The 21,951-nt window shown below is 42.1% G+C and overlaps 1 protein-coding gene across 1 annotated transcript in view; it reads right to left on the bottom strand.

The window, feature by feature from the left end:
* ADGRL4 (adhesion G protein-coupled receptor L4) overlaps positions 1 to 21,951 on the bottom strand; it is a 294,420-nt gene that overhangs the window by 152,592 nt on the left and 119,877 nt on the right. Inside the window, exon 3 of the mRNA XM_082265059.1 lies at positions 9,534 to 9,683. Coding sequence (XP_082121185.1) covers positions 9,534 to 9,683 — 150 coding nt within the window. The remainder of the gene's footprint in view (positions 1 to 9,533; positions 9,684 to 21,951) is intronic.

Raw genomic sequence — 21,951 nt, 5'->3', positions numbered from 1 at the left:
GAAATTCCCCCCAAAAAAATTTAAAAATCAAAATTTTTTAACATTTTCGGCCAATTTGTTTTATGCTACATATGTTTGGTAAAAAAAAATCGCAAAAAGCATATTTTGATTGGTTTGCTTAACTAAGGGAAAGATTTTTGTCATTTTTGTGTTTTCTTTTTTTAAACGCGTAATGGCGGTGATCTGCGATTTTTTTTAGCGGGACTGTGACATTGCGGCGGACAGATCAGACCCTTGACTTACATTTTTTACACTTTTGGGGTTACCAGTGACATTACTGCAGTAATCAGTGCTATACATATGCACTGTTACTGTAAAAATGACACTGGCAGGGAAGGGGTTAATTGTATTGGAGAGGGAGGGGTTAAGTGTGTCCTAGGGGCGTGTTTCTAACTGTGATTGGACATGGCTACTAGTGTAAAAACAGAGATCAACAGTCCTACATAGTAGAACCGTGTGATCTCCATTTTTACACAGGGGAGAATGACAGGCGGCTTTGTTTACATTATCCACCTGCCTTTCTCCCTTCCCGGCGAACGATCGCGAGTGACCGGCGGACATCGGGTCCGCCGGTCACACGCACTGACTTGTTAGGGAGCGAGCTGGGGCGGGCGCGCGCCTCAGCGGGCATGTGCTCGCCCGCTATTGGCTCACAAGCCAGTGACAGGCTAGTGACATACCGGTACGTCACTTTGCCTGGCCGGGGCTGACCGCCGCAGTATATGTACTTGCGGCGGTCGGCAAGTGGTAAAGGCTGTTTCTGACTATGGTGGACGTCCAATCTTGTGACAACAGCTTGGGGAAGATCTTTTTCTGTTCCAGTATGGCTATTCCCTATGTACAAACAAATCCAAGACATGGTTTGACCATTTTTTGTAGCATCTCAAGTGGCCTCCACAAAGCCCTGACCTCAACCTTACTGAACACTTTTGGGATGAGTTGGAAACTGATTGTAAAACCAGGTCTCCTTATCCATCATCAGCACCTGACCTTACAAATGCTCTTTTGGCTGAATAGGCACAAATTCCCGCAGACACACACTTTTCAAAAAGTGTGGCGGCTGTTCTAACCACAAATCGTTTCACAACAAGTTCATATTCTGAATTGGGTGGGTGGGTTGGGTGGATTCCCTGATGGTGACCACAGTGGACCATGCCTGCATAATGTATGTTGAAAAGGTCTCTTGTAGTCTTCATTGGGGGCAGGTGTGTCATGGTGACAACACAGGAAAACCATTGGAACACAGAGACAGGGCACTTTCATAGCTTCCAACTATCCAATATTTGAAGTGTCTGGCTCTCTTTTGGAACCAAATCCCCCTGCTGTCTCTTATCCCCCCTCAAATATTCCTCCTTTACCTTTGGTGAGTAATACATAAATAAATGTACTATTTAACTGTTAAAGTCAGGGCCTTTCTTAGCGGGAATGGGGGGGTTTTGGGATGCAGTTCTGGCACCTCCAGCACTGAACGCATGGGATGCCAAGGGGTGGTGGGGTGTGCTGGGGGGATTAATTGTTGCAGGGTTGTCTATTGTTGCTAAAGTGGGATTTTAAAGCACAATGCAAATCTATGGGGGGGGGGGTTAAAATAACAGGAACTGTTATTTTTTGTAATGCATCAAGCAAAGTGTAGCTTAGCAGATCCCCAAATGACTCAAAATTGTTGACTTGGTTTCAGCCTCTTGCAATTCACTGTACAGCAGAGCCCGGACTTGGAATGGGAGAAGCAGCACAAGCAAACTGACAGCTCTCGCCCTTGCTGAGTGGTTTCTGATCATGTAACCATCATGTCAGCTAGGACAGTGTTCACATACAGGCTGGAGGCTTCATTGATAAAGTTGAAGCATTCAACCTGCCACTGCAGCCTAATGGTGGCAGTGTTCATCTGTTTAATATTGTAACCAGTGCCGGGACAAGGTCATCTCGAGCCTGGAGCGAACATGCCAAACTGCTCCCCCCCAAACATTATGAGCATTAAGCGTCAGTAAAAATCCCCCCACAAAAACACAGAGCATTAATCTGCATGCTTACCCCCAAAGCTTAAATCCCCCCCTTCTCACAGTACAAATTTGCCCCCCTGCTAAAATCTTTTCTCCCCCATCCCCCAAATCCCCCCAACCCTAGAAAAAAAAAATCAACCCTGCTCACACAAATCCTGTACCCCTAAAATTTCCTCTTCTAGTACATGTCTTCTCCCACCCACTTCAAATCCCCCTCTCCTAGCACAAATCCCCCTAAATCACCACTCTAGTACAATACTTACCCCCCATTGCCTCTTGCTCCCCAAATTCCCCCTCCTAACACAAATCCCCTCCGCATCTCCTTTTGGCACCCCCCCCCCCACCTCACATGATACCACAGTGCCCAGGGCAGCCTCCCCACCTACCCACCCCTTGTCCTAGCTCTGATTGTAGGTAATAAAATCATACAATTATAGTGTTAAAATTATAATACATACATTTTTTTTTTTTTTACATGTTTGAGCTTTTGTTGTTCTTTAATAAAAAAACAGGGATTTTATTAAAATATTGTGCCAAAGACTCACTAACCTTTGTCATTGTATCAATAAAAAGTATACTTGTTAATTCTGATAATCCTATGTAACCTTCTTATTGTTATCGTTCAATGTTCTAATTTGATATGGATTATATGCTTACTAAAATCTCTTTTTTTTTTCAAATATGTCTTTTATTTTTTCCAACACAAATAACAAAAAAAAAAAAGAAATTACAACAGTTCAAGAGTGGAGCAAGTAATATCACACTGTCAAATCATACAAGATTAACACTCCTACATATTTAGAGATCATTCCATACCCGCATCATCAACTATATGTCTCTTCAGGGGGGTATCTTAAATTATTAGAATTATATATCTCCCCACTATCTATAAACACCTCTAACATTAATGCGGTCTAGTAATTCCTAATCTCAACTATATTACCCCGCTTGCGTACAAAGATAAACTACCAAACGCCAAAAAAAAAAAAAGGGGGGGGAGGAAATTCCTAAATCATTTCCCCTTCCTCTCTTCCTCTCTCCCTCTCTTCCCCTGCACAGTAGTCATCCTATGGATCCCTCTCCCCTCTCCATTCATGTCTACATCAACTTAGCTCCCTCCTCTGACAAAATAAAGATATTCCAGGTCTCCCAGGTCTCAGTATACTGTCCGCGTTTACACTGTGATGTCAATATCAAGTCTTCCATTTTATTAATAGTCTCTACTCTACGTAGCCAGTCCTTTATCGTTGGGGGGTGTGGACTTTTCCATAACGCAGGGATACAGGCCTTTGCCCCGTTGACCAAATGTCGCACCACTGACTTCTCATATCTCTGCATGGGAATATCTGACAAATGGAGCAGGAAAAAAGCCGGGTCTTCGTAAATAGTATATTCCGTAAATATTTGGATAACGGATTTCGGACAGGACCAGAAAATGTGAAGTATCCCTGCATCCTCTCCTCCACATCTCCAACAGTTTGCTGGAGTGTCTGGAAACATCCTATGAAGTTTATTAGGTGTATAATACCACCTGGTCATCACTTTAAAGTTAGTCTCCTGTGTTTTAGTACAGATAGATGTTTTAAAAACCAGCGAGATCATGTTCTGTATTTGTGCTGCTGTGAAGGTACAGTTTAGATCTATTGCCCATTTAGTCATCCAGATCAGAGCAGAGTTATCTGGTGGTGACATTAGTAAGTTGTATAATAAGGAAAGGGTATGTAGTAGCACTCCTTCTTCTTGACAGTATCCTTCGAATTTAGACAGGCTCCTTGAGTACTCTGTCGGATTCGCCAGGGTACTCAAGAAATGGTGAAGTTGTAAAGCTTACTAAAATCTCAATAAAATATGTTGCAATAAAATATTGTGCCAAAGAAAACCCTTATTGTATTTACTTTATTTTGGTATGCAAAATAGTTTACACTGCAAAATGTTGGCCTAATCATTTAGTGATTGCTATCTTTTGGCCAAGAAAGTGTTAATCTTACTTTTCTCCAGCAGTTATGAAAAAGCCAAGGATGGGAAAGGTAAAATATTATTCCGTTATTGTCCATTCAAAATAATATGTGAAGTAAAACCCTGACTTATTTTTCAGAAGGGAAGTACACAAAGCATAGAAAACAATGCGCCATACAATGTAGAAAGCACTGAGGATAATTGCGGGCGTGCTAAGCTTAGCTGAGACAATATCCTGCAATTACTATATATTGAAAAGCTTTATTGTCGTCCTAGATGTTTAAAATACCTCTATATTCGCTGTCCTGGAATTGTAGCCTAGCCTTCCAGCAACATATTGGATTTTGATTAAACTTGGACCTGGACCCATGTGACATAAAATCACATCAAACAGCATCTATAAAGACATCCTACACAATTACAGGAACCATTCTCCTATATGTCATCGTTTCTTTTTTTTTTTTTCTATTTTTTTATTTTCTTACTGCCAAGTAAGCCAACTTTTTCAGTCTCCAGCCATGAATTTCTATATTAAAGGTTTTTTTTTTTTTGTTTTTTTTTCAATGTTATCTTTTTTTTGCATGCCTATTAAATAAAATGTTCAAATAACAGTAATCTAACCATGGGGCTATCCGTAGGTATTATTAATGCCTGAATTATTGAATAAAGTCTCGGTTTTTATAAAATATGTAGCTTGGTCTTCTTTTGATGTGAAATGCGTTAGCTTGAGATCAACATGCCAACACTTCCAGACAGCAGTCTTAGCACATTAGCAAAATATAACATATCATGTAATAAGGATAACATATGCATTCCAGATGGCCCTGATAATTCACACTTCAAAGGCATCAACTGTAAAATAGTATAAAAAAAAAAAACTGGCAATATATGATGGTGTCAGTTGCTAACACTTTTCACATGTAACTCTGCGCCGGCATTGATGCAAAAGGCAGAGGGGTTTAATAAAGACACCACGAGCACCACAATAGAGAGCTTGCCTGGATTATATAAAAAGGCTAATAAATCTGAATTACAACTCGGTTTGTATGAAAGAATACTTAAAGGTAAATTAAAGGTATTTTTAAAAATAGATTTAAGAGTTCATATGATATATAGTTGAATGACATCTGCTTTCTTAAAATGATTTGATCAATAATTTAATTAAGGAAATGAATCTAAGCATTTATTCTTTTGTTCAGGTATATTTATGGCATCAACAATTTACACAACATTTTATATATTACACATTCACATCAGTCCCTGTCCTCAAGGAGCTTACAAACTATGGTCCCTATCTCACATACATACAGAGAATGTAGACAAGAGCCAATTAACCACTTAAGCCCCGGAAGATTTTACCCCCTTCCTGACAAGGGGGTATTTTGCGATTCGGCACTGCGTGACTTTAACGGACAATTGCGCGGTCGTGCGACGCTGTATCTAAGCGAATTTGGCGTCCTTTTTTTCCCACAAACAGAGTTTTCTTTTGGTGGTATTTGATCACCTGTGCGATTTTTTGATCATGCGCTATAAACAAAAAAAGAGCGTAAATTTTGCAAAAATAACAATATTTTTCACATTTTTTATATGAAATTCCCCCCCCAAAAAATGTAAAAATCAAAATTTTTTAACATTTTCGGCCAATTTGTTTTATGCTACATATGTTTGGTAAAAAAAATCGCAAAAAGCGTATTTTGATTGGTTTGCGCAAAAGTTATCGCGTTTACTAACAAAGGGAAAGATTTTTGTCATTTTTGTTGTTTTTTTTTTAACGCGTAATGGCGGCGATCTGCGATTTTTTTGCGGTACTGCGACATTGCGGCGGACAGATCGGACCCTTGACTGACATTTTTGACACTTTTGGGGTTACCAGTGACATTTCTACAGTAATCAGTGCTATACATATGCACTGTTACTGTAAAAATACACTGGCAGTTAACTTTTTTTGAAAGGGAGGGGCTATGTGTGTCCCTAGGGGCGTGCTTTCTACTGTGATTGGCTGTGGCTTCAGATGTATAAACAGTGATCAACGGTTCTACATAGTAAAACCGTATGATCATCCTTCATACACAGGGGAGAATGACAGGCAGCTTGTTTACATTAGCCGCCTGACTTTCTCCCTCTCCCCCGACGATTGCAGAGTGACCGGCGGACATCGGGTCCGCCGGTCACACGCGCGGGGGGGTCCGTGACCACTCGGGAGCGGGAGCGTGCCTCCGGCGGCGCGCGCTCGCTCCCTAGACCCTCACAGGCTACCGACGTAGACCTACGTCGCTTTGCCTGTGAGGGGTTGACCGCCGACGTAGATAGTCGTGCGGCGGTCGGCAAGTGGTTAACCTATCCTTAAAATTGTGGTAAGAAACCCAAGCATACACAGAGACAGGGCTGGCCCAAGAGGTTGTGCTGCCTGGGTCTGAGAATGAAATGCTGCCCCCCCCCAACCCCCCCCAACCCCCCCCCCCAAAAAAAAAATAAAACCTACCAAACGGCCCCCACATCCATTATTTTATATACAGTAAGTATAAAATGTAGAAAATATTATATATACTGTTATTTTCTTCCATAACTCATCGCTGGACCAGTCCACCAAACACCTACTGTCTGTCCTCAGTCCTCCTGTCACTCCTGTGTCTGCCACGCTCACCAACCCTAGAAGATCCAGCCTGCCCTGCGTGAGATGGAGTGTGCTGATGTCTGACGTCATCGCGCACACCACGATCATGTAAGGGTCGTTCCCTGGAGGAAACACTCTGCCTCCTCATACTCATCAGTTTGCAGTATGAGATGGGGAATTTTCCGCCCCTCTCCAAGTGCCGCCTGGGTCCAATGGACCCATCGGGACCAATGGTAGGGCTGTCCCTGCACAGAGAGAACATGCAAACTCCATGCAGACGGTGTCTTAACAGGAACTCAAATCAAGGACCCCCAGTGCTGCAAGGCAGAAGTGCTAACCTCTAAGCCACTGTGCCTATTTACGGTATATATATATATATAAGAGAAAAAGTCCACAGGGATTGCTGCACAATTCTTTCTTTATTGGAAAAATATCCAAAGTACATACCAGTACAATATATATATATATATATATATATATATATATATATATAGTCAAAAGTAATGGGACGCCTGCCTTTACACGCACATAAACTTTAATGGCATCCCAGTCTTAGTCCGTCAGGTTCAATATTGAATTGGCCCACCCTTTGCAGTTCTAACAGCTTCAACTCTTTTGGGAAGGCTGTCCACAAGGTTTAGTAGTGTGTCTATGGAAATGTTTTACCATTCTTCCATAAGCACATTTGTGAGGTCAGGCAGTGATGTGGACGAGAAGGCTTGGCTCGCAGTCTCCGCTCTAATTCATCCCAAAGATGTTCTATCGGGTTGAGGTCAGGACTCTGTGCAGGCCAGTCAAGTCCCTCCATCCCAAACACACTCATCCATGTCTTTATGGACCTTGCTTTGTGCACTGGTCGAAATCTCTTGGTAAAGGGGGGATTATGGTGTGGAGTGGTTTTTTTAAGGGTTGGGCTTGGCCCCTTAGTTCCAGTGCAGGGCACTCTTAAGGCATCAGCATACCAAGACATTTTGGATGATTTCATATATCTATATATTTATATATATATATATATATATATATATATATAGATATATATGTAAATATTATATTGTGCAGTGACTGGGCTACACTGTTCCCCTCTCTCACTGCAATCTATGGGATAGATCTGACCTGCCATAACACTAAGATTATCTCAAAAGTCATTCAAGTCATGAAAGTGACTGCCACCACATTAAGAATGAAAAAAAGTGTTAGGAAAACAGCCATATAAAGAGAAAATTATAATTCTACTTTGCATGGAATCTTTTTACATTTCTTTTGCTTTTTTATTTAAAGCAACAAAGTTGTTTTAAGTTACAGTAGGTTCAATTGGCAACAGTTGGTGAAATTTTATTAAAGTGGGTCTTCACCCTTAACAGGATGTTCCCTCCTCTCCACCCCTTCTTCTCGCCAAATTGGGCATTCTTATCTTTTTCTTTTTTTGTTTTCTTTTTTCATGAAAATGCTCTGGCCCGCCCCCTGTGCACATTGCTTGCTCTGCCCCCTGGAATATGTCTGTCACATATCCCAGGAGGCATCAGCCTTCATTGAGAAAGGAGAATGGGGAGCGGCCCAGGCAACACATCATTAGGAAACCACCGGCTGAACCCTCAATGCTGCCTCTGTATTCACAGCTGGAACTCTATCCGTCTGATCCTTGTGCTATAGGCAGTAGGCACACCTTTTTTGGCATCTTTCCCTATCTTTAACCATACAGCAACAGACGTGGAGAAGGGGGAGTCTCTGTTCCCCCAAAATTCATTGGCTTAATATCACTTGTTGCTACCTTCAATGAATGTCTTTAAACCAAATTTCAAACCTACATTTACTGGAGACCGGGTGCTCCTTTCTATCTTCTTCAAAGGTTACATACGGAATCGGTGGTAAGGCTGTACCCTGAGGCAGCAACCCAAGCTCCCATAGGGCTCACTACCACCTTTTTTCAAGTTGGACACACATCTTGGAAGGGAATTCTTCCTATACAACCACATTATCACTTCCCTACAATCAGTGACTAATCGAGTCAGTCCAGCATGATCTCCAACCCTAAAAAGCCACTGGCTTGACCCAGAAGAGCTGGCAGCTTTCCGATGATGTCACCAAAGAGGATGGTGACATGGGACCAAGCAGGGGGACAAAAATGAAGTGGATCTCAGCAGGACAGTGCTGAATCCACTGGGTGGGTGAGTATATTACATGTGCAGGACCCACAACCAGGTAAGCAAGGATTAAAAAAAAAAAGGGGGGGGTGGAGACCCATTTTAAGTTGTAGCAATTAATTGCATTGCGCTGTGCCCTATTTTTCATTGCACACAACCACAGTGAAGTGAAGAGAACTGGCCTGATAGAAGACACTAACTTTTCTTGTCTTATGGTGGGACTGCACTGGGCAAGTCTGCCCAACGCATTCCAACTGCACCTGGTGTGAGCAGTTTCTGGTTTGAACCATGTACATTAGGAGCACATGTCCATGCACATGTGTGTGCTTTACGAAATCCCAACAGTCAATTGTGTACCGCCACATCTTCTAATTCCTTAATTCATCAATGGACAGCTGTATGTGGCAGCTGTGGGTCTTGGGAGTGTGATTGTGAAGGCTCAGCAAATAAAACACCAATTTTCTATGTATATGATTTATGTCCAGAGTTCAGCTTTAGAGTCCATCACCAGCAAAAAAATAACCCCCTCCCTTCCTATTCTATAGGTACATTTTATTTTTTTCTATAGAATGAATAATCAGAGGGAGCAAGGTTAGTATTTTTGCATCTCCCGGGAGAGTAGCTTTAATCAAACGCCTTAACAGGGATTGCAGTGTTTGAGTAATAGATCCCCTGTGCCCATTTGTTGCCGGAGTGCAAACATAAAACTGGAATGGACAATATTAATAATCATATTAATTCAGATGAATAATTGATTAGCTGGAATATAGATTAGAAAGGACAAACGCACGGGTAAATTATGAGTCATGCATAGCCACTTACCCTGGCAGTATGTCCCGTCATTGGTCATAAATCTCTCCAGGCCGCTTGAAATATACCCAGGGGCGCACATGCAGTAATAGCTTCCATTGGTGTTTGTGCAGTTGGCATGATCTCCGCAGATGTAGGTGGCGTTTTGGCATTCGTTGTCATCTGCAAAATAATATTTTATATGAGTGTTAGAAACAGACCATTAAGCCGTATCTGTATCTACAATGGCCATGGAAGATAAACCAATGAAATATCAGGAAATCTTTCTACAAATCTGGTTGACTAGGTTTATACTTACAGTTGGGAGGCGGCAAAAAAATATGTGGTTGAGCTGCATTTTTACCACCTTGCAGGACAAAAAAAGGAACACAAGGGCACACTAGACTAAGTGTAGCAATGAAAGACAAATACATTTGTTTTAAAGCCTGGATGGATGGAGGAGCTCTCCTCCATCATCTACTGGACACACCAGTCACAGGAACCGCATACACCTTGACCAAGAAGATGACCATGGGAATGCAAGCTACTAAAGCCGTTTAGACATATACTTGTTTGCTCTTTTTTAAATATGAGTTGCCATTTGGCCTTTTTAATAAATTCCTTAACTTTAAAGTGGAAATAAACTCTTTTTTTTTTAACTTGTACCTACAGGTAAGTCTATATTAAGGCTTACCTGTAGATACAGTGAACATCTCCTAAACTTGCACTGCTTAGGAGATTTTCACACAGCATGCATCCAGTGATGTCACCGGCGCCTGCACTCCGAAGGGACGGGATACCGTGCCATCCCTTCAGAGCTCTGTGCCGCGGTCCGTGACTTCTGTGCGCATGCGCAGGAGTGACGTCATCGCGGCCCGGCCAATCAGACAAACCCAGAAAGAAGACCGGATGAAGCTGGAAGGCTTCATTCTAAGGTAAGTATTTCATATTGTGCTAGGATGTCTTGCAGGGTATTAAAATAAAAAAAAGCTGTGGTTTACTACCGTTTTAATTGCTATACTTAGTCTGGAGCCCCCTTGCATTCCTTTTTATGTCCTAAAGAGTCTGCTTGGCTCGATAGGGAGCTGCTGCTAATGTTATTCAGATTTCCTGATGAAATTTTAGTATATGGACTAAATGGACTCAATGTACACAGACTTGTCACCCAATAGACTTTTTTTTATCATTCCATCCGTCCTTCCTGTGCCATTCATTTTCCTTGTTTTTACTGCAATCCAACTGCTTTCCCTTAAGCTGCAAAGGCAGTGGACGGGGGAGTACACATGCCACAGCCATGATGCTTTACATTGGAGCACAACAAAAATGATCCCCCATTCACAACATGCAACTGCAGGGGTTGCAATGCAATCACATGCAATGCATGAAGTTGCAGAACGGTGATGTGGGTTTATAGGGGTTAAAAAAGGCAATGAGTAGGCAACATAATGCCTCCACATTGCCTGTAAAAAACCCTCTGAAAAGCAACCCACCACAGATCACTGGGCACTACAGATCTCCAGGCAGAGAGTTTTTTTTACATTTTTGGTGCGTCAACCAAAGTTGGCTCTGATGAGGTGTATGTTGTGTCAGGATCACTTCGCTGTCCTTTGAAGTGTAGCACTGCCCCTAGAGGACTGCTGAGAATTAAACCTTCTGGATTCCCCTGGGTTACCCTTAGCAACGGACAGCAGATAACAACATTAAAAGTTCTTGGCTCAGTCAATAATCAATCCAGGTTATGTTGGTTTTTGTGGTTTTATTGAGAACTTGGATAGGAGAAGGGATGAGTGGGATACTCCAACTATTAACTATTAATTTCACAATCTGAGGGACAGCTCACTGTAGAATGCAGCAAGGCCACTGCTTCACTTTGCCACTAAATGAAGGTACTTTAAATGTCCCTGTGTGAATATTCTTTTCAGGGTTCTGAAACTGGCACCCCCTTTCTCTCAATGCTTGTGTGCTGACACCCGTCCGCTGACCCTTCCTGGCAGACCCCTGGGCAAGTTCCTCTGTACTCACGGACACTGTTTTTCCAGAGTCACCATTGCCTCCTAACTCCACTTGCCAGCATCCACTGGACCTCTGTGTTCAGCCACACCTTCAGGTTTACCAAGCTGACTGCCTGTGACCACCTTTCCCAGCTGCAAAAGGAGAGGCAGCCGTACCCTCCTTTTGGGACTTGGCTTCCCACCCAAAGATCTCTTGCCACATGTGCCCTTGACTTTTATAGCCTATCCCAGGATGCATCACTGTCTGTGCCAACCCACTGGGACAGCTACAAAAGCCTGTGTGTCACTGGCTGGGTTTTCTCCACTGTCCAACAGGCCTCCCCATTGGATACAGTGGGGACACTCTCTCAGACAAGATGAATCACACATGGATACATGCAACTAATGATCAGGCTCCCCTGATAAGCAGACAGAGCAAACTATACTCTACCTGCCTCTAGGAGGGTGCATTTCTTTACACCAGATGCTACAGCTAACACTGTATGTCCGGCAACTATAGATATTAGAGCTGTGACACTTACATGGAAAAGCTATTTTATCTGCCTTCCACCTCTTGGTCATTTACTGTATACCATGTCAGCAATGGTATCATACAATTCAAAGGCAGGCATCTCCAAATTATACATAATTACATTGGCCATCTTGGACAAATGTAACTATCTATACTACACACCCGAAAAAGCCCCTGAAAGCTGGAAATCATGGTTCCCACATTGAGAAGCCAGCCTGATACATGGAAGTCAGCTGCTCAGCATGGGTGCCATTCAAAGAATGCAAAGTGTATATTCTTTTGAGAGTGTACTATACCCCTCACAGATTATATACTATGGGACTGCTGTCTACATCAATGTGCACTAGGTGTAGACGGGACCATTGTGATTTGATCCACTTATTATGGAGGTGCCCCAAATTGCACCCATAATGAAGGGGGGTGGTGGACAGCATGAACAAGGTATTTCAAGTGTCCCTTTCTTTTGGCTCCAAATCTTGTTTGCCTTATCTATTTTGAATTGGAGAATCATACTAGAGAGGCTACAACTAGAACCTTATTTGTAAAATGATAATGATACATTGGAAATTGGATAGATTAAAGATGGATAGGTTAAAGAGTGGGTGGCTGCTGTGGGAAACACCACTCAAATGGAAAGGCTTATTTACCAGCATAGGGGGTGTCCACGTAAATATGAAACACTCTGGGAACACTCTGGGATCCATGGTTAGATGTACTTGGGCTTGCCCTGGCGGATCTCACCATGGACCGGCTTCCTGACTTCGGTGCTGGCTGATTATTCAATTTTAATTTAGTATGGGAATAGTGTTGACAAGGGCATGTCCTTTTTCTTTTTATGTAAGCTGCATTGTATTTGGGTTGTTTGCTTTCTGATACCTACATTTTGTGGTCACTCTCGGCACGAATCTGATATATTTGTGTAAAATATACAGCATATGTGGTTAGCTTCGTTGGTTTGGGCTGTATGTAACCAATAAAAGTTTTTTTTTGGATGAAAAATAAAAGAATGCGAAGTGTTCTTTGATTGGATGCGATGGAGAGCAGGATGTCCCTTTTCCAACTCTCATCCTCCAATCAGAGAATACTTTGCATTAATTTTGAAAATGCAAAGCATTCTCTGAATGGCGTCCATACCGAGTAGACAACTTCCTGTGTTCACAATGCAGAAGAGCAGCCATGGGACCCAGAAGCAAGTGGAGATTACTGGAGTAACGGTGTCTATTTCAGTGATTTCCAGCTTCCAATGGCCTTGGCCAGGTATGTTACATACACAGTTACATCGATCCAAGCTGGCCGATGCCTGCAATTATTCTTTATCTGAACTTTCCATGGAGATTGGAAAGTGGTTGAAATAAATAAAACAAGCCATGAAGAAGACACGAAACATATAACGATAATCATTTCCTCATGAAAGGGGCAATCAGATCCAATTGAGCCAAAACAGAACTCGCAGGAAGTCAAGCTCTCTACAGACATAAGAAAGTCATGACAAACACATAAAAAGTCCTTTAATGAGCGCTGTCGCTAATTGTGGCACATATGTTTTGCTCACATGCACCAATAACTTTTAAATTATATTATTTTAATGCAATAAAACTAAATAACAATGACCATATGTCAGTTTTGCTGTCACCATATGCTCACTAATTTCCGTACATGGGAATATCTGTAAATTAATTCTTGACATAAAATAGAATTTTATAGCTTTGGCGACTTTAATGTACATTTCTTTGCAGTCAGAGAGGAGTCATCATTTCATACCGCTATTTCTAACAAAACAATAATTACAATGACGGAACGGTAAATTAAAATAGACTGTGCTGGATCCAAGAGCATAAATAAAGTAACCGTAGAAAAGTTGGATAAAATAATTCAAAAAGGTTTTTCTACTTTGCCTGTAGATATATTTCACCCCTGTTTTTTCACTTAGCAGCTGACATTCCACTAAAAATGCTAGTTGCCTGGCTGTCTATGGATTTAAAACTTTCTGATTCACTGATCCAAAACTACAATGATTAGGTAAGGGTGATGGTAGATAGTGATAGGGGACCTGAGTCTGCTGTAAAATAGTGAATGGCAGTCTCAGCCTAGACCCCACCAGGCCACATCCCCCAACACGTTCAACTCTGCCCACTGGAGCTTACCCATGAGTACGGTCCAGTGGGCGGAGTAAAATGTGTTTGAGCGTGGCCTGGTGGGGGTCCAGGCTGAGACATGCCATGTGCGGTTTCTGGGACACCTATCAATCTCTACCATTACCTGGAGCATAGACATGTAGCCCCCTCTTAGGAAGGTGCTAGAGAGTGCATCGTTTTTGGGTTTCCCTGCTTACCAGGGGAACTGTCAGGCATATTTAAGTACTCTCTGCCTAACAGGGAGCAGTGATTCATTGATAGTGTCTGCTCAGTGTGATAAGATGCTGCTTATGTTGTCTGCCTGTTTCACACCGGTCCAATAGGACGGGACTTATTGGACAGTGGGAGGAAACCTGACAAATGGGAGCATGGGTTTGAATACAGACCTGACCATTGGCAGAGGAAAGTTCCTCAAGGCATGCTGGGTGACTGTATTTATACCAAGAGAGGATGTGTGCAAGCGGTTTTCGGCTGGAGAGTGGGGTCCCAGGAGGGAGGGCGCTTCTTCCCCTCCTCGGTACAGACTGCCATGCAGACTCAGTTGGACGACCTGAGGGCCGGAGTTACAGAATCTGCAATCCAGATGTCCTTCAGAGCTGACTGAGAGTGGGATATACCTGGAAGGATCTGTTCTGGTTGCTGTAAGTACAGATCAAAGTCTAGGGGCCTAGACGGTGAGGGCCATCTCTTCAAGCTAGTGAAGTCAGTGGACGGGTGCAAGCTGAAGAGGATACTGGTTAGCATCCTGAAGAGTCCGTGATCACTGACTCTGCTGCCAGAGCGAGCAAAGGATTATTTTCCTTCCATACAAATGCAGTATGGTTCAGCAGAGGGTCTGCTATTCAGTTCAATCCAGTGAGGTCAAGTGAGAGCTGTCCTATTCTGTGCATAGTTCAAGTTGGAGTATCCCACTAATCCCTCCTATCCAAGTTCAACCAATAAATACAAAAAACCAAACACCCTAGACTGGTCATTGGATAATGAGCGGATGGTCGTGTGCAGATGGTCGTGTGAAAATACCCAAGTGTCTAGCTGCAGGATAATCAGAGAGAGGACCAGAAAAGACTACATTCAGCAACTCCCACAGGGGCAGTTCTACAGATGAGCGCCCTTTCCGACCAGCACTCACAGCGGTGGGCACAGGACTTCATTCACATACAGCCTGAGTGGCTCACACTATCTTGGTTCTTAGGTAACGGTGATGCCATAATGCCTCAATGTTTAAAGTACTAAAGCCATTGGATCATATTTCCAGCCAGGAAGGTGAACAAAGGTACAGCAGCTTCCATACTTCCGTAAAGGAGAAGCATGGGATTTAATAAAAAATAAACATATATTCTCGTCTCCATGTTGCAGCATCTGTGTGATTCTGCAGCTGTCCCACAAGGACTGAGAACAGAGCAATCAAATGACCGCTGATCACTCAGTTCTCAGTCTGCTCCAAGTGGAGGGCTGTGACTGTCAATCACCGCTCTGTGCTTCCCCTCCAGTGCTCACTGGAGTGTGGACCTTGGGAGGGGGTGGGTGCAGCTGGCTCCACCTCTCAGCTACGAGCTGAGAGGCAGAGCCAGCTGACGATCAGGTAGCAGGATGGATCCCAACAATATTGTTGGGATGCTTCCTGAGCCTGGAGGGGCTCTGCTTCCTCAGCTGATAGTAGGCAGTAGTTAATAGTGGGTAATTGTATTCCACAAGAGCTCTTTTAAAGCCCAACTATTTGCTATTTTCTTTTCTTTTTTTTTTTTTAGGAAATTTTAAGGATAAGTTACCTTTTGTAACTTTTTACATATTACACCTATATTCAGGATGCTCAGGGTGTAACATGTAACATGTTACAGATGCACTAGGCCCCGCACCCCCTGATCACCTGTTTTGTCAGTGAGCGAGGGTTCTTCTCTCCCAGTTTACTTTCACCCTCAGTTGGTAACATGTAAATAGTGAAAAGGATGCGTTGGTTGACGATGCGAAGCCTGGTGATTGGTTAGCATGTTAGTTGGTACACATACAGTATCAGTTGGTAATGGTAATATATCACTTACCATTGTAACTAAAAATCAGGAAAACCATTTAAGGCATATCTTACTGTTTCTGTTTATTTATACACCTTAGAGCAGTGGTCTTCAAACTGCAGCCTGAGGGCCAGATGCTGCCCTTTGCTTGTTTTTATCTTTTAATATTTCATTCACCGACACCAATGAAGGGCACAATTTCTCCCAATGACACCAATGATGGGGCACAATTCCTCCCAATGACACCAATGATGGGGCACAATTCCTCCCAATGACACCAATGATGGGGCACAATTCCTCCCAATGACACAAATGATGGGGCACGATTACTCCCAATGACACAATGGATGGGCACAATTCCTCCCAATGACACCAATGATGGGGCAAGATTGCTCCCAATAACACAATGGATGGGGCACAATTCCTCACAATAACACAATGGATGGGGCACAATTCCTCCCAATGACACAATGGATGGGGCACAATTCCTCCCAATGGCACCAACGATGGGGCACAATTCCTCCCAATGACACAATGGATGAGGCACAATTCCTCCCAATGACACCAATAATGGGCAGACTTGTATAAAGTACTCGAAATTTCTACTTGAGTAAAAGTACAAGTGCTCGATCAAAAAGTGACTTGAGTAGAAGTGGAAGTGCTCGCAGAAAAAGTTACTTAAATAGAAGTACTAAAGTATTCAACATTTTTTTTACTTAAGTATTGCAAGTAGTTTTTTCAAAAAATTTGTTACTTAAGTACTAAAAGTAAAAAGTACCAGTAGTTTTGAAAAAAAAATTCTACTCAAGTACTGAAAGTAGAAGTAGAAGTACTGTGTTATGTAGTTATTAAAGAAAGAAGTCAAAAGTTTGAACATCATATTGTTTTTTATTATTTCAAATGATTTATTCAAATGATTAACCTGTGTTTTTTATCAGTTTCTTGATGCACTTTAAGCGCTGTAGCACCATTTGTTTGTTTCATATTTTCTCTTTATTGGAAAGATTTGGTATAGCAGCTTTTATTATACACAGCCTTTATTTTCGTATGCGCTGATTTACAAATGACATTATACACATTTTTTTGAGCTTTATGCAACCTGCCATCTACTGTTCTGGCAGCGGTAATTTTTTTAAAAGTAACTAGTAACTATGCAGCACAAAAAAAAAATACTTGAGTAGAAGTATTGAAATCATCGAAAAAATGTAGTGAAGTAAAAGTAGAAGTAGGAGAAAAAAATTCTACTCTAGGAAAGTACAGATACCGCATTTCGGTACTTAAGTACAGTACTTAAGTAGTTCTACTTCGTTACTATACATCTCTGATAATGGGGCACAATTCCTCCCAATGACACAAATTATTGGGCACAATTCCTCCCATTGACACCACTGCCCAATGACAACAATGATGGGACATTCCCAATGACCACAGTCCAGCCCTCCTAAAGTCTGAAGGACAGTAAACTGGCCTTTTGTTTAGAAAGTTTGGAGACTTCTGCCTTAGAGCATATTACACCAAAACTAAAATGCCTACATCTGCCGAATGGAGGAGAAAGGGAGTTTTTAACATTAAATTACAAAATTATTCCTTGAAAGCTGGATTCACACTGTTACAGTGTGTTAATGCATGCATGTAAAAATGCATTAAGCTGCGTGTTAGCATGTATTGCATTAAGATGGTTTATTTAGTTGAATATGCTTCCTAATGCCCCAAAAATATACCAAAAAGGATGTACTATGTTTTTCAATGCAGTGCACTACAAGCACAATATTACTCTATTTAGCGCTGTGATGCACTGTGACATAGGTTTGTTAGTAAATTACATTGACGTGCCATTAGGAATGGATGAAACCACACCCATTTTTGCCCATTGCATGCATTACTGCAAAAACAACAGTGAGAACCAGTGGTATAACAATAGCCATGGCAGCCCATGCAGCTGCTGTGGGGCCTGCGACTGCAAGGGGACCCCAATAGGGAGCTATTGTGAAAAATCTATCACGGTATCAATAAGGATTGCAGAGGATGCTTTTGGTACTAATTTATGACATTCCCAATCAAAAACAGCTGATGTCTGATGTACGGAGGGTGCTGCAGAATGCCCTTTGCAGACTGTGTAGTAACAATAGGGGGGTATCAAAATTTCATTATGGGCCCCATCAGGGCTGCTGTTAGAAATCGCGGGGCCCAATACAGACTACTTGGCAGGGCCCCCCCAAGAAAATATTAAAGATATATTTAGCTGAAATTACAACAAAATCACTATTAGCAGACACAAATATAACATAACTTACATAATTCCTGCTAAATCTAAAAAAAAAAAAAAAAACCATGTTAATAAATAAAAATGAAGATGAGATGAAAAAAATATACAGGCTGGGCAGTTGGAGCTCAGTGATCAGAGAGACAGAGGGAGAGAAACAAAGTTACAAATAAACTCCTGAGCAGAGATAATATTAGAGCCAGTGCTGGGAGGGGGCCCACACAGGGAGGGGGATTAGTGAGGAACAACAGTCTTTCTCAACAGATAAAGCTGATAGTAGGGAGAGGGACAGATCAGATTCAGGTGCTGAAGGAAGATTTCTGTATTTGTTGTCCATCACTAATCCCCCTCTCTGTGTGGGCCCCCCTGTGTACTCGGGCCCCCTACAAGAGGGCTGGTGGTCCCCCCTTATCAGCGCCCCTGGGCCCCATGATCTATAGTTTGAACCAAGTGTGAACCAAGCCTACATTTGTTGCCTAATTTAAAGCCCTGTCTGAATTTATTGGGGCCTAAAGGGAAGGAGATAATCACATGACCCATTTAATTTCTTGCCCTCTGCACTGTCCAGGTTAGCAGTTGATAATGGAGAAAGGCACTGGTGGCAGGGTGCCTTTATTTGACAGCGATAGAGGGTGTTGATATCCTTCTGTACAACACTGAAAAAATTCAGCTTTCCTTATGATAAAACAACCATCAAGATACATTAAAGGAAAAGCTGAAGCAGCAGAAAATGTCTATTTTATTGCACGCATTATAACTTTCTGGTCAGTCACCTTTGCTAGGCTGGACGCAGTCACCGAAACAATTGCCCAGTCAACTATTTTCTTTTCTGTATTACATTTGGTTGGGCAGCACCATTTTTCAAATGAACCAGACAAAGCTGAGTTTATCAATTACTCCTCAAAGTGTGCAAAGCAAACACAATTTCTATACATACAAGTGTTTTTTTCTGCATTCGCTGCTTGTTTTTAATTGTTCAAAAACTGAAAAAAGAATATTATTTAGTCTTTGTTGGCATTGTTAAGCAGCAATATGCTATTTCCATTCATAAACATCTGCCTGAATCCACATGGGATGCTCACTGGACTTTTGGACCCGCTGCTCATGGAGGAGCCATCATGTTTAGTAATGAGCCCATTGATTTCTTTAAAATTGATTTTGCACCAAAATTGCTAATTTTGGTATCAGTGACATTTCGTTGAACAAAGAACTAGCATTTTGCATATTGAGCTGTCTTATAGAATTTGGTTGGAAAAAGAAAAAAAATCACCCCTCACATTTTTGTAAATATTTTATTATATCTTTTCATGTGACAACACTGAAGAAATTACATTTTGCTACAATGTAAAGTAGTGAGTGTACAGCTTGTATAACAGTGTAAATTTACTGTCCCCTCAAAATAACTCAACACACAGCCAACAAACCGCTGGCAATAAAAGTGAGTATACCCCTAAGTGACAATATCCAAATTGGTCCCAAAGTGTCAATATTTTGTGTGGCCACCATTATTTTCTAGCACTACCTTAACTCTCTTGGGCATGGAGTTCACCAGAGCTTCACAAGTTGCCACTGGAATCCTCTTCCAAACCTCCAAGACGTCATCACGGAGCTGGTGGATGTTAGAGACCTTGCGCTCCTCCACCTTTCCTTTGCGGATGACCCACAGATGCTCAATAGGGTTTGGGTCTGGAGACATGCTTGGCCAGTCCATCACCTTTACCCTCAGCTTCTTTAGCAAGACAGTGGTCATCTTGGAGGTGTGTTTGGGTCGTTATAATGTTGGGATACTGCCCTGTGGCCCAGTCTCCGAAAGGAAGTTGATCATGCTCTGCTTCAGTATGTCACAGTACATGTTGGCATTCATGGTTCCCTCAATGAACTGTAGCTCCCCAGTGCCGGCAGCAGTCATGCAGTCCCAGACCATGACACTCCAACCACCATGCTTGACTGTAGGCAAGACACACCTGTCTTTGTACTCCTCACCTGGTTGCCGCCACACACACTTGACGCCATCTGAACTAAATAAGTTTGTCTTGGTCTCATCAGACCACAGGACATGGTTCCAGTAATCCATGTCCTTAGTCTGCTTGTATTCAGCAAACTGTTTGCAGGCTTTCTTGTGCATCATCTTTGGAAGAGGCTTCCTTCTGGGATGACAGCCATGCAGACCAATGTGATGCAGTGTGCGACTTATGGTTTGAGCACTGACAGGCTGACCCCCATACCCCTTCAACCTCTGCAGCAATGCTGGCAGCACTCCTACCTCTATTTCCCAAAGACACCCTCTGGTTATAATGCTGAGCATGTGCACTCAACTTCTATGATCGACCATGGCGATGCCTGTATTAAATAGAACCTGTCCTGTTAAACCACAGTTTGGTCATGGCCACCGTGCTGCAGCTCAGTTTCAGGGTCTTGGTAATCTTCTTATAGCCTAGGCCATCTTTATGTAGAGCAATAATTCTTATTTTCAGATCCTCAGAGAGTTCTTTGCTATGAGGTACCATGTTGAACTTCCATTGACCAGTATGAGAGAGTGAGAGCGATAACACAAAATTTAACACACCTGCTCCCCATTCACCTGAGACCTTGTAACACAAACGAGTCACATGACATCGGGGAGGGAAAATGGCTAATTGAGCCCAATTTGGACATTTTCTCTTAGAGGTGTACTCGCTTTTGTTGCCAGTTGTTTAGACATTAATTGCTGTGTGTTGAGTTATTTTGAGGGGGCAGCAAATTTACACTGTTATACAAGCTGTACACTCACTACTTTACATTGTAGCAAAGTTTCATTTCTTCAGTGTTGTCACATGAAAAGATATAATAAAATGTTTAAAAAAATTATAGGGGTGCACTCACTTATGTGAGATACTGTATAAATATAAATATATATATATATATATATATATATATATATATATATATATATATATATATATAAATAAATAAATAAATAAAAAAAAAAATATATATATATATATATATATATATATATATATATGCATACTATATTACCAAAAGTATTTGGACGCCTGCCTTTACAAGCACATGAACTTTACAGGGGTTGAAAAGTCACAAGGTTTTTTATCTTAATGCATTCTATGCATTAAGATAAAAAGCTTTCTGTGTGAAGCAGCCCCCCTCAGCCCCCCCTAATACTTACCCGAGCCCCTCTCTATCCAGCGATGTCCATGAGTGCTTCAGCCATCTGGGACTCTCTCTCCTAATTAGACACAGCAGCCGTGCCATTGGCTCCTGTTGCTGTCAATCAAACTCAGTTAGCCAATCAATAGAGAGAGGGGGCCGAACGGCACCTTTGTGTCTGAATGGGGGCACTCAACAGGAGGGAGGGGCCATCCCCAAACTGTTCCCACAAAGTTGGGAGCATGAAATTGTCTGAAATGTCTTGGTATGGCGACGCCTTAAGAGTTCCCTTCACTTGAACTAAGAGGCCAAGCCCAATCCCTGAAAAACAACCCCACACCATAATCCCACCTCTACCAAATGTTTCGGACCAG

The sequence above is a fragment of the Pelophylax lessonae genome (genome assembly GCF_965119305.1).
Source record: "Pelophylax lessonae genome assembly, chromosome: 8".
Classification (NCBI taxonomy): Eukaryota; Metazoa; Chordata; class Amphibia; order Anura; family Ranidae; genus Pelophylax; species Pelophylax lessonae.
This window is presented reverse-complemented; position numbering and strand designations above follow the sequence as displayed.